This window comes from Myxine glutinosa, chromosome 8 (assembly GCF_964187855.1).
Source record: "Myxine glutinosa chromosome 8, kmMyxGlut1.1, whole genome shotgun sequence".
Lineage (NCBI taxonomy): Eukaryota > Metazoa > Chordata > Myxini > Myxiniformes > Myxinidae > Myxine > Myxine glutinosa.
In genome coordinates, this window is record NC_136268.1 from 60,071,987 (window position 1) to 60,086,533 (window position 14,547).

The window sequence follows — 14,547 nt, forward strand, 5'->3', positions numbered from 1 at the left end:
TACCCATGTCTCGCTCCCATAAATCATAACACTTCTCACACATGCAGCATACACCTTTCCCTTCAGCTTCAACGACTCTCCCCTCCTCATCAGCACGCCACTCAGTTCCCGAAACTTCTTCCATGCACATCTCACTCTAGCAACCATTGCTGAGTCTGATCCACCTTCTCCATTCAGCATGTCTCCTAGGTAACAAAATGTTTTCACACCTTCCAGCTTCACGCCGTCTCCAAGATCCAACTCAACATTTCCTCCATCTGCAGCTCCCTCTGTGCACACCTTACACTTGAATGTAGCTGCCACACTGGTTAATGACCCTCTCAAACCACTACATTTTTGATGAACCCACTCAGCGCAAATTGTACATTGAATCGAATTCACTCCGACACCCTTCCTGCACACAGCAAACAGCAACTTCCCAGTTCTTTCCACCTCACCACATGCTTTACCACTTGCCATCACCTTCGTTTTTCCGATATTCACCTTCAGACCTTTTGTTTCCATACATTCCTTCCACTTGTTCATCTTCTCCTTCAGTCCATCCATACTTTCTGCAATCAACACCAGTTCATCTGCATACAACAACTCCCACGGTGAACCCTCCTTTACGTTCCGAGCCTGCACCTCCTTCACAGCTACAAATAGTAGTGGACTTAGTACCGACCCCTGATGCACTCCCACCTTCACCTCAAACTCACCACTGTTCCCGTCCTTCGTCCTTACAGCTGTGCGTGCTCTTTTGTACATTGCCATCACCACTCTGATCAACCATTCCTCCACTCCTAACTTCCTCAATGCCCATGTCACTACTTCACGTGGAACCCTAACGAATGCTTTCTCCAGATCAACAAACCCAAGAAACAACTTCTTCCTCTTCTCCATGTACTTCTCCTGCAACTGCCTCACAATAAAAAGCGCGTCTGTCGTTCCTCTTCCTGGCATAAATCCAAATTAACTGCATTTCGTCGATCTTCACTTTCTTCCTTATCCTCCTCTCCAACACCCTTTCCAATACCTTCATTCCATGCTCCAATAACTTTATCGCTCGTTACGATCCACACTCCAGGGGGTCACCTTTCCCCTTATATAGAGGGACGAGGGTACTCAGTTCCCAATCCACTGGAATGCGGCCTTCTTTCACCACCAGATTACAGATCTCTGTCATTGTCTTCACTCCCCAATTTCCCGCTGCCTTCAACATATCTCCCACAACTTCCATCGGCCCTCCCGCTTTTCTACTCTTCATTGCTTTTATCGCTTCCTCAACTTCCTTCTCGGTTGGTATGTATAATAAATTATACATACAGGTATGTATAATGATGTATAGATTAACTGATTAGATTTTCGGGCGAAAGGTCAAGGTCTGTAATAGGTCTATAACTTGAGAACGGCTGAAGTTATCCATTACATGTGATATCAGGCATTCCTATAGCTGTGCCCTTTTCCCTTATTTTAGACAAGTTTAACTCCTCCCGAGCAGGTCTTGTAAATGTCCTGGAAAGTTATTATGCCCAACTACCTTACCCTGTTCGCAAACGCTTGGCGGAATCTGATCAACTGCTTGGCAGTACCCCCACCAGAGTCCCTTTAAAAACTCCTTCGGGACACTAGCAACATTTGTTTCAACCACTCAAATGCACCCTTCAACTGAGTTAACCAACGTTCTTCATACCAACAGTCCATTTGGAATCTCAGACTGCAAATCTCCCTCCACTAGGCCATTCTGTGTGTTCAGTGGAATGGTGTAATATCACGTGAAGATATGCACAGTGTTAACGGTGAGATATCCTGTGAAACATTGTTTACCTGTGAACGGTGGAATATCACGTGAAGCTATTTACAGTGTGAATGGCGGGATATCCCGCAAAAGCCGTGAAAACGTGAACCACACGGCAGCAAACACAGGAGCAGGTCATGCGCGTGGCTCGTAGAAGTTGTTTTTTTTGCATATGTCCAGCTGCTTTATGCATGACCAGAGAAAGATGGGTTTTATAAATGTGTCAAGATCACGGTTCGGGAAGTTTTTTTTTGCACCCCCGAAAAATCACGAATTAGAGGGACACTTTTCTGCGAATAGAGAAACAGGTCGCATTTTATCAACCGCAAATATGCAGAACCGCGACTAACGGAACCGCAAATAGCTGAACTGCGAATCAGCCAGCAAGACCATGAATAGCAGAACCGCGAATAGCGGAACCGAGAATAGCGGAACCGTGAATAGTGGAACCGCGAATAGTTGAACCGCGAATAGCTGAACCGTGAATAGCTGAACCTCGAATAGCTGAACCGCGAATAGCAGGGTCCGACTGTACTTGGTGTTCTTAGTAAAGCATTCACCATGTTGTCACTAAATATCATATGTCTTCCATCCATGCCCACGTGCCCTTTTCAGAAAGTACTTTATGACTTGTCATCCATAACGCGCCCATCGGCAACAATCCAACCCATCAAACACCAGATCACGCATCAAAACGAGACAAAAGGACCCTCATTTTTGTGCGTGCTCGCCGACTAGCACCCGAGAAATTATGAAATCATGTATCGACTGCCAGCAGTTTGACTTTATGTGACAACGAGGCATCATTAGACTGTCGTCCAGCAGTTGGCCTTCACCGCTACAAATGGCACCCAAAAAAAGACACCTGGGGATTGGTGTCCTTGTCCTTAAACAACGTGACGGTTGCAGACCATTACCCCATTACATACATGAAGGATTTTACGGCTACACTTCATGGTGCTACATTCTTCTCCAAGGTCGACCTCGTTTGTGTGTACCATCAGATTCCCATGGATCCAGGTGGCATCCCAAAGACAGCAGTCACCACGCCTTTCGGGCTGTTCGAATTCCCTTGGAGGCCGTTCGGCCGATACAAACCTTTCAATGTCCAATTGATCACGTGCGCCGGGGATTACCCTTCTGCTATGTGTATATAGATGATAATCTAATTGCAAGTGCAACCGCAAAAGAACATCAGGAATGCTTAGGTCTCTCCTTCACCCGTTTTCAGGACTTTGGCATTGTCATCATTCCTACTAAGTGCATATTTGATGTTCTGGAGTTGAAATTTCCTCAGCCACTGTGTTACCCACTCAGGCATCCGTCCGCTCGAAGGGAAGGTGCAGATTATTCGGGATTTCCCGTTACCTTCATCTCAACGCAAACTGCGAGGGTTTTTGGGTCTCATCAATATTTACCACTGATTTATTCCAAACACAGCCACAACACTGCAGCCACTGATCGAGTTTACACAGCTGGTAAGCACACTGAAGTGCTCCTACGGAGCTAATCTTGTCAGCCTTCCACACCATCAAAGACGCACGCACTGGCCAACGCCTCACTCCTGATTCATCCAAAGCCAGAGGCGCCAACATGTTTGAGGTTGTGGTGGGTGCGGCCCTTCACCGGTCATTCATGCTGACTGGTGTCCATTGGCCTTTTTCTCTAAAACACTGAAACCACCAGAGTGCAAGTACAGCACCTTCCACGATATATATATATATATACGTCTGGCCAGACATTATTCAGGGAAATCAAAGATGTAGCAGAGAAAATAGGAGCGGCGCTCTGGAGACAGCATACCTCCGCCGCACTGATCAGTTTACATTTTGTATCACACTGATACTGATAGGTCATGTCTGGGTCCGACATGAACCAAAATCGAACTAGCTTGTTCTTGTCACTTACCCAACTCATCCAATAAGTTTTGTCATGACTTGTCCACAACTTTTTGAAATATCATGCTATATATCGCTTTTGCCCCTATCAATCAATGGTGAAGAATCACTTCAAAAATTTCTTCAAACTATTGTATCCGGATTTGGATCTTCAACCGAATCGATTAGTCCTTGTTACACAACCAACCTGTCCACCAAATTTCGTCTGAATGCATCCATAACTTTTTGAAATATCCTGCACACAAACAAACAAACAGATAGAGGTGAAAACATAACCTCCGTCCACCTTCGGTGGCAGAGGTTATAATCTGGTATGCAGTTCACATCAATGGTAAAGCAAACTACAATAAAAGCATCAAAGTTTCAATGTTGATTTTTATTGTGTGTGTACATATATATATATATATATATATATATATATATATATATATATATATATATATATATATGTAATATGTATATATATATATATATATATAATATGTATATATATATATATATATATAATATGTATATATATATATATATATGTATGTATATATATATATATATATATATATATATATATATATATATATGTATATATATATATATATATATATATATATATATATATATATATATATATATATATATATATATAGTATATATATATATATATATATATATATATATATATATATATAGTATATATATATATATATATATATATATATATATATATATATATATATATATATATATATATATATATATATATATATATATATATATATATATATATGTATATATATATGTATATATATATATGTATATATATATGTATATATATATATATATATATATATATATATATATATATAGATATATATATATATATGTATATATATATATATATATATATATAATATCTCTTTGCAAAGTACACATACAAAAAAAAAATCCCTCTCACCAAAATGAAAGGTATAGAAATAATTTTACATCCAGACTTTTACGATATGTCATTTCAACTAAGGATTTAAATCCTACCAAAAGTATCAATATATTCTTCATGAACACACAGCATAAAATCATGAGCTATAATGATATATAGATGCAGTTATAGCTCGGAATCAAATCAGACTGTCAAACACTCTTAAGAGCAACATGCAGTAATTGAATGAAGCATATTTGTTAAATTATTTTTAAAGCATGATTTAGCTCAGTATAACATTCATATATTCCTAACGCTCTATTCGTTTGACATCATTGTTCTTTCAAAGGGATGTGTGTTGCAAAGAGTTGGAATATCTTCAGTTTATGATGTGGGAATGATTTGTAAACACGTCCTTCCCTCATCTTGATTGCATTCCCTGGAGTTCATTCGGTTTTTATCCATTTACTGTTCCTGGTGGGAAAAAGGCAATATTTAGATGATGAACTGTAATGAAACTTTCAAATACAGTATCTATATAATAATAGGCAAAAAGTGTGTGGTTAACCAAAATAAACTCCCTCCCCGCTGCCATTCACCCGCCACAACTGGCCCCGATGGACCGGGGGGCCCCACTCGCTACGGAGTGTGATATTTCGATTTTTCGTGTCGGTGTTCGATGGCTCACCCTGGTAGAGTGGTAGATGGTGTAAACAAATCTGCTAAAACCGTGCCCTGGGACTTATGACGCTCCCTGTAGAAATAAGGCAGCCAAGCTGAACATGACGTTGCCAAACTGTGTTGTTACCCTGGGTCACTGCAGAGCGACCATTGTCTTGACCCACCAGCAGCAGATTATTTAAGGCTGCGTTGGAATTTGGTGAAAATGAATGAGCAGTTGTACCCAACTTATGCAGTCTTCTAAATTGACAGAACCGTTTAAAGTGGCAGAACGAGACCAATACCATCAGAGGGATAGCTAGCTGCAGGGTTATTTTCAGAGTTGCCTTCTCTTCGATCAGTTCGTTCATTAGATAGGTCTGCTGAGCCAAAACACCCATCCATTGGTGAAGGTGTTTCAGTGTAGCTTTTTTTTCACCCATCCATTGGTGAAGGTGTTTCAGTGTAGCTTTTAAGGGTTTGGCACCATCAAAGGGCATGGCCCGATAAGGTTCGTTTACACCACATATTTGGATCCACTTAAGACCGGATCGGGCCATGTGAAGTTGTTCACAACCAATCCGATCAGTCATGGGCAGGGCATTGAGTGGCAAGAGTCACCCACTCGAATACCAGGGCTTTATGGTGGCCGATTCAGGCTGTCTGTGTAGGAGAGGCCATTCAATGTCATCGCAATGACGTCGTCATACTACTTGATTTAGGAGAGGAAAGGGGAAATGGCAGACATTCCCAGAGCCAAGAGAGTTGGACTAGAGCTGAGAAAATTGGACCAGAGCCAGGAGAGTTCCGATATAATGGGTCCAGGTTTTTCTGGTCAGGTGATTTATGCACATGTTGCATTACCAGACAAAACATTGTTTCACGAACCATTGCAAGTAAACTATTCTAACATCAGCAAAGGACCGCCATTATTACAAGTACCTACACAATAACTCACAGAGAAAAATAAGTGATACTTACACTGGGTCTTATTCTGATAGAAATTATCAGCAACATTTCCATTCTTTTGTTCCATTACTTCCAGCTGGGCGAGGATAGAGTAGATTTGTGAGTCAACTCCACCCATCTTCTGCTCTACCTTGTCCACTTGTTCTCCAAGCCTGTTGGAAAAGCAACACAAGCTAAGAAAACGAATAGGGGCCAACACATCTACATTCTCAATACCTTGGCAGCTGCTTTCCTTCCGCATTCATTCGTCCGGAAACTTTTCAGGCAAAGCTACAATCAAGGCATTTGTTACGTGGTCCTCCCGGTGACTACCTGGTCTCGGTGACCCCCGGACCGTGAGAGGAACTCCGCCAGAAAGATCTATGATTTATACGCTTTCGTAACGCAATCAATATGAATTCCAGTCAATAAGAAACCCCACCCCAAGGATCCGGAGTAATCAATATAATATATTCCCCCAAGGAATCCACAACCATCAACAATCAACAATCTGTAGCGGCTACCGCTGGGTTTTCACAATCGCCTTGCACCTATCAAGGACGCGGAGCGATCACCATGCCGGGCTCGTCCAGGACGCCCGGGCAGGCCCGCGCTCAACTTGCCAGGCCTCGGTCGGGACGCCCGCATGCCCTGGGCAGGCTCGCCCTCAACTTGCCAGGCCGCAGCCAGGACGCTGGGCCACGCCCCCTCTCGCCTTTCCTGGGCAAACGCTCCGGGATAATATGTATATATATTGCTGCCCCAAAACGGGCTTTTCAGAGTGCCTGAGTGTTTGGTTTGAATAAAGCAACTCGGATGAATTCCAGCTTTTTGTCGCGTCCATTCTTCCGATCGACGTGGGAGCCCCAGCTCCTTCATTGGTGACCTACCGACATGGACACGGCAGTCGCCCTTAAACTGCCTACCTTCTGGGAGGCTCACGCAGCGGTTTGGTTCGCACAGGCGGATTCCCTGTTCGCCCTGCGAGGCATCACGGCCGACGACACCCGCTTCCACCATGTGGTAGCAGCGCTCGGTTCGGCCACCGCGGCCCGCGCCCTGAGCCTCCTCGAGAGCCCGCCAGCCGCTGACAAATACGGCGCGATTAAGAAGCTTCTCCTCGATGCTTTCGCCCTCCCATCGGCGGAACGCGCACGGCGCCTGCTCGACCTGCCCGAGCTCGGCGACACGCGCCCTTCCGAGCGAATGGACTACATGCTTTCACTGCTCGGCGAGCACTCTCTGGCATTCCTGTTCCGGGAGCTGTTCCTCCGTCAGCTGCCTAACCCGGTACGCCTCGCCCTGGCAAGCACGACGATCACAGATCCCCGGGCCCTTGCCAGAGAAGCCGACAAGATCTCCGCCGCAGGTCAGCGCATCGCAGCGGCGACATGGGACCCACCGCCGTCCGACGCAACACCCATGGCGCCCGAGCACCCGGCACGGTCGACGACCGAACTGCCGACGCAATTGGCGGCCGCTACACCGAGCCGACCACCTCCAGCACGACGACCGGGGCCTCCACCTGACCAAGCGTGGTGTTACCATCATGCCAGGTTCGGACAGAAGGCCCGGACATGCTGACCCCCGTGCACCTTCGGCAGGCCGGGAAACGGCCGGGCCGGCGTTCATTACCAGCCATGAGCGCCGGCCACACGGGCAACTTACTGTTCATCACGGATAAAGCGTCCGGACGGCGCTTCCTGTGCGACACCGGTGCCCAACTGAGCGTCATACCCGCCTCTGACCAGGACAGGCAATTCGCGGTTTGCGGCCCCTCCTTGGTTGCGGCCAACGGATCGACCATCCGCACCTTCGGCCCGCGCAACGTCACCCTCTGCTTCGGCGGCCAACGCTTTGCTTGGACGTTTGTAACCGCAAACGTGCCCATGGCTCTGCTAGGCGCCGACTTCCTCTGCACACACGGACTGCTGGTGGACGTCCAACGGCGTCGTTTAATCAACGCCGAAACCTTCAGCTCCCTGGTATGCACATTGAGCAGCTCTGCACCGACCGAGCTGGCATGCGCCGTCCCGGCGGCGAACGAGTTTGCTCGCCTGCTCACGGAGTTCCCGGCCCTCACGCGGCCGACGTTTTCGGCCGTCGCAGTACGGCATGGGATCGAGCACCACATACCAACCACGGGCCCGCCGGTCTACGCCAGGGCCCGCCGCCTCGACCCAGCCAAGCTCGCCGTGGCGAAGGCCGAATTCGATGCGTTGGAGCACCTCGGCATCGTGCAGCGCTCCGATAGCGCGTGGGCCTCGCCACTGCACATCGTGCCAAAGCCGGGGGGTGGATGGCGCCCGTGTGGCGACTACCGCCGTCTCAATGACGCTACCACCCCCGACAGGTACCCGATCCCGCATATCCAAGACTTCTCCGCCCGTCTGGCAGGACGGGTCATTTTTTCGAAAATTGATCTCATACGGGGATATCACCAGGTACCTGTCAGGGCGGCCGACGTCCCTAAAACGGCAGTCATCACGCCGTTCGGCTTATTCGAATTCTTGCGGATGCCGTTTGGTCTCAAGAACGCGGCTCAGGCGTTCCAGCGCTTGATGGACGGCGTGCTGCGTGACCTGCCGTTCCTTTTCGTTTACCTGGACGACATCCTCGTCGCCAGCACGTCCCGGGCCGAGCACCTCCTCCACCTCCGAACACTGTTCGGGCGCCTCAGCGAGCACGGCCTCATCGTCAACCCGGCCAAATGCCACTTCAGCACGACGGCCGTTGATTTTATGGGCCACCACATCACCAAGAACGGGGCCGTCCCGCTGCCAACCAAGGTCGAGGCCATCACCACGTTCCCGCGTCCCCGCACCATAAAGGCCCTGCAGGAATTCCTGGGAATGGTGAATTTTTATCACCGCTTCGTGCCCCGCGCTGCTCAACTCATGCGGCCCCTCTACGAAGCCATCCGGGGCAAGCCGGCCAAGCACGACATCGCCTGGTCCGCAGCAATGGATGCGGCCTTCCAAAGCTCAAAGCAGGCCCTCGCCGATGCAACACTGCTCGCTCACCCGGTGCTCAACGCTCCCATCGCCCTCACCACGGATGCCTCCGACTACGCAGTGGGCGCCGTACATGAGCAATGGGTGAACGGGGTTTGGCAGCCACTCGCTTTTTTCAGCCGGCAGCTCCGGCCGAACGAGCTCAAATACAGCACGTTTGACCGGGAGCTCCTCGGTCTACACCTGGCCGTCCGCCATTTCCGCCACCTCCTGGAGGGCCGACCTTTCACGGCGTTCGTCGACCACAAGCCGTTGGTTTACGCCATGGCCAAGGTCACGGAGCCGTGGTCGGCCCGCCAACAGCGCCACCTCTCCGCCGTGTCAGAGTTTACCACGGACATCCGGCACGTCGCCGGCAAAAACAACGCCGTGGCCGACTGTCTTTCCCGGGCCAGCGCGAACGAGGTCCACCTGGGCGTGGACTTTGCGCTTATGGCGGCGGACCAAACCACCGACACCACGGTGCAAGCCCTCCGGGCGGCGGACACGGGCCTCCGCCTGGCCGACATCCCCTTCGCGGACACTGTCCTGCTCTGCGACGTCTCCCAAGGCCAGCCTCGCCCCATCGTGCCCGTCACCTGGCAACGCCGCATCTTCGCCTCCCTCCACGGCCTTTCCCACCCGGGCCGGAAAGCTTCCCAGAAGCTGGTGTCGGCACGATTCGTCTGGCACGGCCTTCGTCGGGACGTCCGCGATTGGACCAGCACCTGCACGGCCTGCCAACGGGCCAAGGTCCACCGACACACCCAGGCCCCGCTGGCACCTTTCACCGTGCCCGAACGACGTTTTGACCACGTCAACGTGGATCTGGTGGGCCCCCTCCCCCCGTCACGGGGGTTCACACACCTGCTCACCATGGTGGACAGGACCACCAGGTGGCCGGAGGCCGTTCCCCTCGTCTCCACCACCACCGCCGACGTGGCGCAGGCTTTCATCGCCACCTGGGTCGCCCGCTTCGGCGCACCGGCGGACATCTCGTCAGACCGCGGACCACAGTTCACCTCTGAGCTGTGGGGCACGGTCGCCCGCAACCTGGGGGTCAAGCTCCACCGTACTACGGCCTACCACCCCCAAGCAAACGGGTTGTGCGAGCGATTCCACCGCTCCATGAAGGCCGCGCTCATGGCCGGCCTTCAAGACGGCGGTTGGGCCGACCGGCTGCCGTGGGTCCTTTTGGGCCTCCGCACGGCCCCCAAGGAGGACCTCCAGGCATCCACCGCCGAGCTTGTCTATGGCCAGGCGCTACGCGTCCCGGGCGAATTCGTGCCTGACGCTACCAGTCCCTGGTCCGCAGCTCACCAGCGCTCGGACCTCCAGGAGGCCGCCCGACGGTTTGCCCCCGTGCCAACATCCCACCACGGTGACCCCCAGTCCTACGTCCCCCCAACACTTCGCACAGCGGAGTATGTTTTTGTGCGTCACGACGCACATCGGGGGCCACTCCGGCCGCCGTACGACGGGCCCTTCCAGGTGCTGCGACGGGACGACAAGTCGTTCGTCATCGACATCGGCGGCAGGTCGGACCGGATTGCGGTGGACCGCCTCAAGCCGGCGCACGTGGACGTCGACCACCCACCACGGGTGGCCCTTCCGCCGCGGCGAGGCTGCCCCCCATCCACGGTGCCCCCCACTCGACCGCCCACCACCACACCGGACCCCCTCCCACGACCCGCCAGGGGTCGCTTCGGCCGGGTCATCAGGACCCCCCTCAAATTGACCCTGCCGGTGCAAGTCGATTCTGGGGGGACGTGTGTAGCGGCTACCGCTGGGTTTTCACAATCGCCTTGCACCTATCAAGGACGCGGAGCGATCACCATGCCGGGCTCGTCCAGGACGCCCGGGCAGGCTCGCCCTCAACTTGCCAGGCCGCAGCCAGGACGCTGGGCCACGCCCCCTCTCGCCTTTCCTGGGCAAACGCTCCGGGATAATATGTATATATATTGCTGCCCCAAAACGGGCTTTTCAGAGTGCCTGAGTGTTTGGTTTGAATAAAGCAACTCGGATGAATTCCAGCTTTTTGTCGCGTCCATTCTTCCGATCGACGTGGGAGCCCCAGCTCCTTCAAATCAATATTACAAAGATGGCCATCTTACATATGTGTACCCCCCCTGTCCCCACTCACGACCACTTGGGTCATGGTCACTGTCCCTCACAATGTCTCTCTTCTCCGCACACGGGCGGTTGAACGAACCCCGGGCGGATGTGCTCCATACGTGCACGTCTCGTACCGGGGACAGCTGCTGCAGCGCACACCTCCTTGCCAAGCAACGGGGCAAAACCAAGCGCAGCTTGCAACGCGCGCGAGGCCCAAGGTGCGACCCGTACTCGTCCTTGTAGACGGTGAGGCGAACTGTGCCGGACGCTTGGTTCCATGCACGAACCCACGGCGACTTGACGTGTAAATGGGTAATTACACGTCCAGGTAACTCCTCTCGCCAGACGGGCTTTCACACGCAGCGTTCCCCACGCTGCTCAATATCGATACCGCTCTTCTCGGCGCTGGGCGAGGAAGAGGAAGAAGATCGCCGCTTCTGCCGGACCTCGTGTCTTTTCTTCTTTCGTTTCCGGTCTCCTTTTTCCCAGAAGGGCTCCTGACCCTTTAATCACAACAACCTTTAATCGACTACACATTAATAAGCAAAGACCTGAATAGTAATTCACATCAATTCACATAAATCCGTAACACTCCCCCCCTTCAAGAAAGAAAGTTTGAACCCAGCGAAAACTTTCTTTGCCGGCCAACTTGGATAAACAAACCAGATAACTCACCCCCCCCAAATCATCAGTTCCCCCCGGGCACAGTTATCACTTAAAAATAAAGCAACAAAATTTTACACAATCCCCAAGATTAATTCCCTCTGGACCAAGCGTCAACAATTTCTAGTTTCTCTTGAATGACGGTTAAGAGGTGGTGACCAAAGCCCCCAAATTTAAACCTCTCGATAGCACTTTTTCGGGAGGCCCAGCTGAGTATTCCCTACATGGACGCCTTAAGGAATGTGGAGTTCACGGTTAGTCCGGGGAGGAAAGTTCCTCACATGGACGCCTTTAAGAACGTGGAGTTCACGGTTAGTCCATGCAGGAAAGTTCACTACCTGGACGCCTTTAAGAACGTGGCGTTCACGGTTAGTCTGTGTTGGAGCCCCGGATCGGCGGCTCCCCCGTATATAGTGCTTCAACTTCTCCAGAGTCCTAACAGTTACGGTGGGACCCCTGGTCCCAGCCGTACCTGACTGGCGGTCTCCTTCTCGGCCAGTGCTCTGACGTTCATTCTTTCGGGAGGTGCCGTAACTCTGGGAGCCTCCATAGTAATATCGGCTGCTGCCAACCCCAAAACTACTGCCAAGTTGTCCTCTTCTGTAGACCTCTCGACGCCTACAAAATGCCTTCCCTACTGTTATGGTCCGACCCTCCAAATCCTTACCATTCCAATTCTTCTCTGCCTCTCTGGCGTCTCTTGTGCTTGCAAACGTGACAAAGCCGAACCCTCTTGACCGTTGCGTTTCCCTGTCTTTTACCACCCGCACTTCCACCAGCGGCCCATATCTGTTGAAGACAGAGGTCAGAACTTCTTCCTCTGTGTTGAAGTTCAGTCCCCCTACAAATAACTTGGAACTTTTGTCGCCATCCCGAGTGGGGGTGGTGTTATTTCCCCTGCGGGGCTCTTTACCCACCCTCGGGTTACCATAAATTTGCCCCCAGGCCAAATCATTCCCGATAATCACAGATACTCCCTCTACAGGAAGCGTGGCTTGTAAACCGACGGTGACCGGTCCTGACACCAAATCGGATTCCAAATGGATGACATGAAGTGGGGCCCTAACACAGCCACCGATCCCTTGTAACCGAACACTATCACCAGTTGCGGTACTCTTTGACAATGGCAAAATGCCTTCAAGCATTAAGGATTGATGGGCTCCTGTGTCCCTCAAAACCCTAACCGGTCTTGTGTTAGTCAAGTCTCCCTTGAGTGAGACCAACCCCTCATAAATAAATGGTTGGTAACTCTTCTGTGGGCGATTTCTTACGCTTGCCATCGCATTCGGAGTGGTAATAGTCGGACTCCGCTCTGGGTCTTCCCTTTTCATGAGGTAACAACTGGACATCAAGTGTCCAGGTTTCTTGCAAAAAGCGCAAGTAGGCCCGGAGGAAAAACTCGTGGTCTGCCTCGGGCCCCACGAAAAATAAGTTTGTCTTGGGCCCGTAGCCCTCTGATTTCGAACAGGTGGGGTATCCGCGTTGTCCCCATAATCCTCTCGAGGCCGCCGCCATGTATTGTCGTTCTCCGCACCTGCTGTTCCACACCTCCCCTGCGGAGATCTAGGTGAGGAGTTAGGTTCGTGGACCCCTATCCAGTGTGTTAAGGCATAATCATCTGCCATGGTGGCTGCGTCCCACAACTTCGGTACTTTCTTTTCCTGCAGGTACACTTTGATGTTCTCGTGGACACACTGTTGAAATTCCTCCACCAGCATCAGGTCACGCAATGCTTCGAAGTCGTTCCCGACTCCTTTTGACTCACACCACCGATCAAACATATTTTCTTTCACTCTAGCAAACTCTACATGGGTCTCACTCTCCCTCTTCCTGGCATTCCTGAATTTTTGCCGGTAAGCTTCCGGAACCAACTCATAGGCTTTGAGGATGTGCTTCTTCAATACCTCATAATCTGCACATTGGTCCATTGGTAGCGCCGAATAAATCTCTTGAGCTTTACCCACCAGCACACTTTGCACTAGTATGGTCCAGGCCTCCTCCGGCCAGTTTAACTGTCGAGCCACTTTCTCAAAGTGTGGAAAAAATTGAGTGACTTCCTTTTCACTGAAGGGTGGAACCAGCCTCACATGTCTGCCCACCTCCCAGGTGTTCTGGCTAGGTGTCGACCCCGTCAGCAAGGGTGGTACCTCTCCCCGTTCTCTCATTAAATCCAGCTCCTTGAATTTAATCTCTTGCTGAAGCGCCAGATCACGTTCCTTCAACTCCCTTTCGGCTTTTCTCTCCTCTGCTTCGAGTTCCCTGGCAGCTCTCCTCTCCTCTGCTTTTCTCCCTTCTAACCTTTCCTGGAGTTCTCGTTCCACTCTCCTTTCCTCTGCTTGTTTCTCTTCTCTCCTCTCTTCTGCTTTCCTTTCTTCTTCTGCTCTTTCCTTTTCTGCTTTCCTTTCTTCTTCTGCTCTTTCCTTTTCTGCTTTCCTTTCTTCTTCTTTTAACCTTTCCTGGAGTTCTCGTTCCCCTCTCCTTTCCTCTGCTTGTTTCTCTTCTATCCTCTCTTCTGCTTTCCTTTCCTCTTCTGCTCTTTCCTTTTCTGCTTTCCTTTCTTCTTCTTTGATCCGTTCCTGG

General features: G+C 50.7%; 2 protein-coding genes across 3 annotated transcripts in view; one reads left to right on the forward strand and one right to left on the reverse strand.

The window, feature by feature from the left end:
- The window catches only part of LOC144893281 (uncharacterized), a 1,021,022-nt gene that overhangs the window by 720,697 nt on the left and 285,778 nt on the right, over positions 1-14,547 (forward strand). The window lies entirely within an intron of this gene.
- LOC137432523 (polycystin-2-like protein 1) overlaps positions 4,593-14,547 on the reverse strand; it is a 99,278-nt gene continuing 89,323 nt past the window's right edge. For both annotated transcript variants that reach the window (XM_068124538.2, XM_078783315.1), the window contains exons 14-15: positions 6,230-6,369; positions 4,593-5,062 (exon numbers count right to left, since the gene is read on the reverse strand). In XM_068124538.2, coding sequence (XP_067980639.1) covers positions 5,061-5,062; positions 6,230-6,369 — 142 coding nt within the window. In that variant the 3' untranslated portion in view covers positions 4,593-5,060. The remainder of the gene's footprint in view (positions 5,063-6,229; positions 6,370-14,547) is intronic.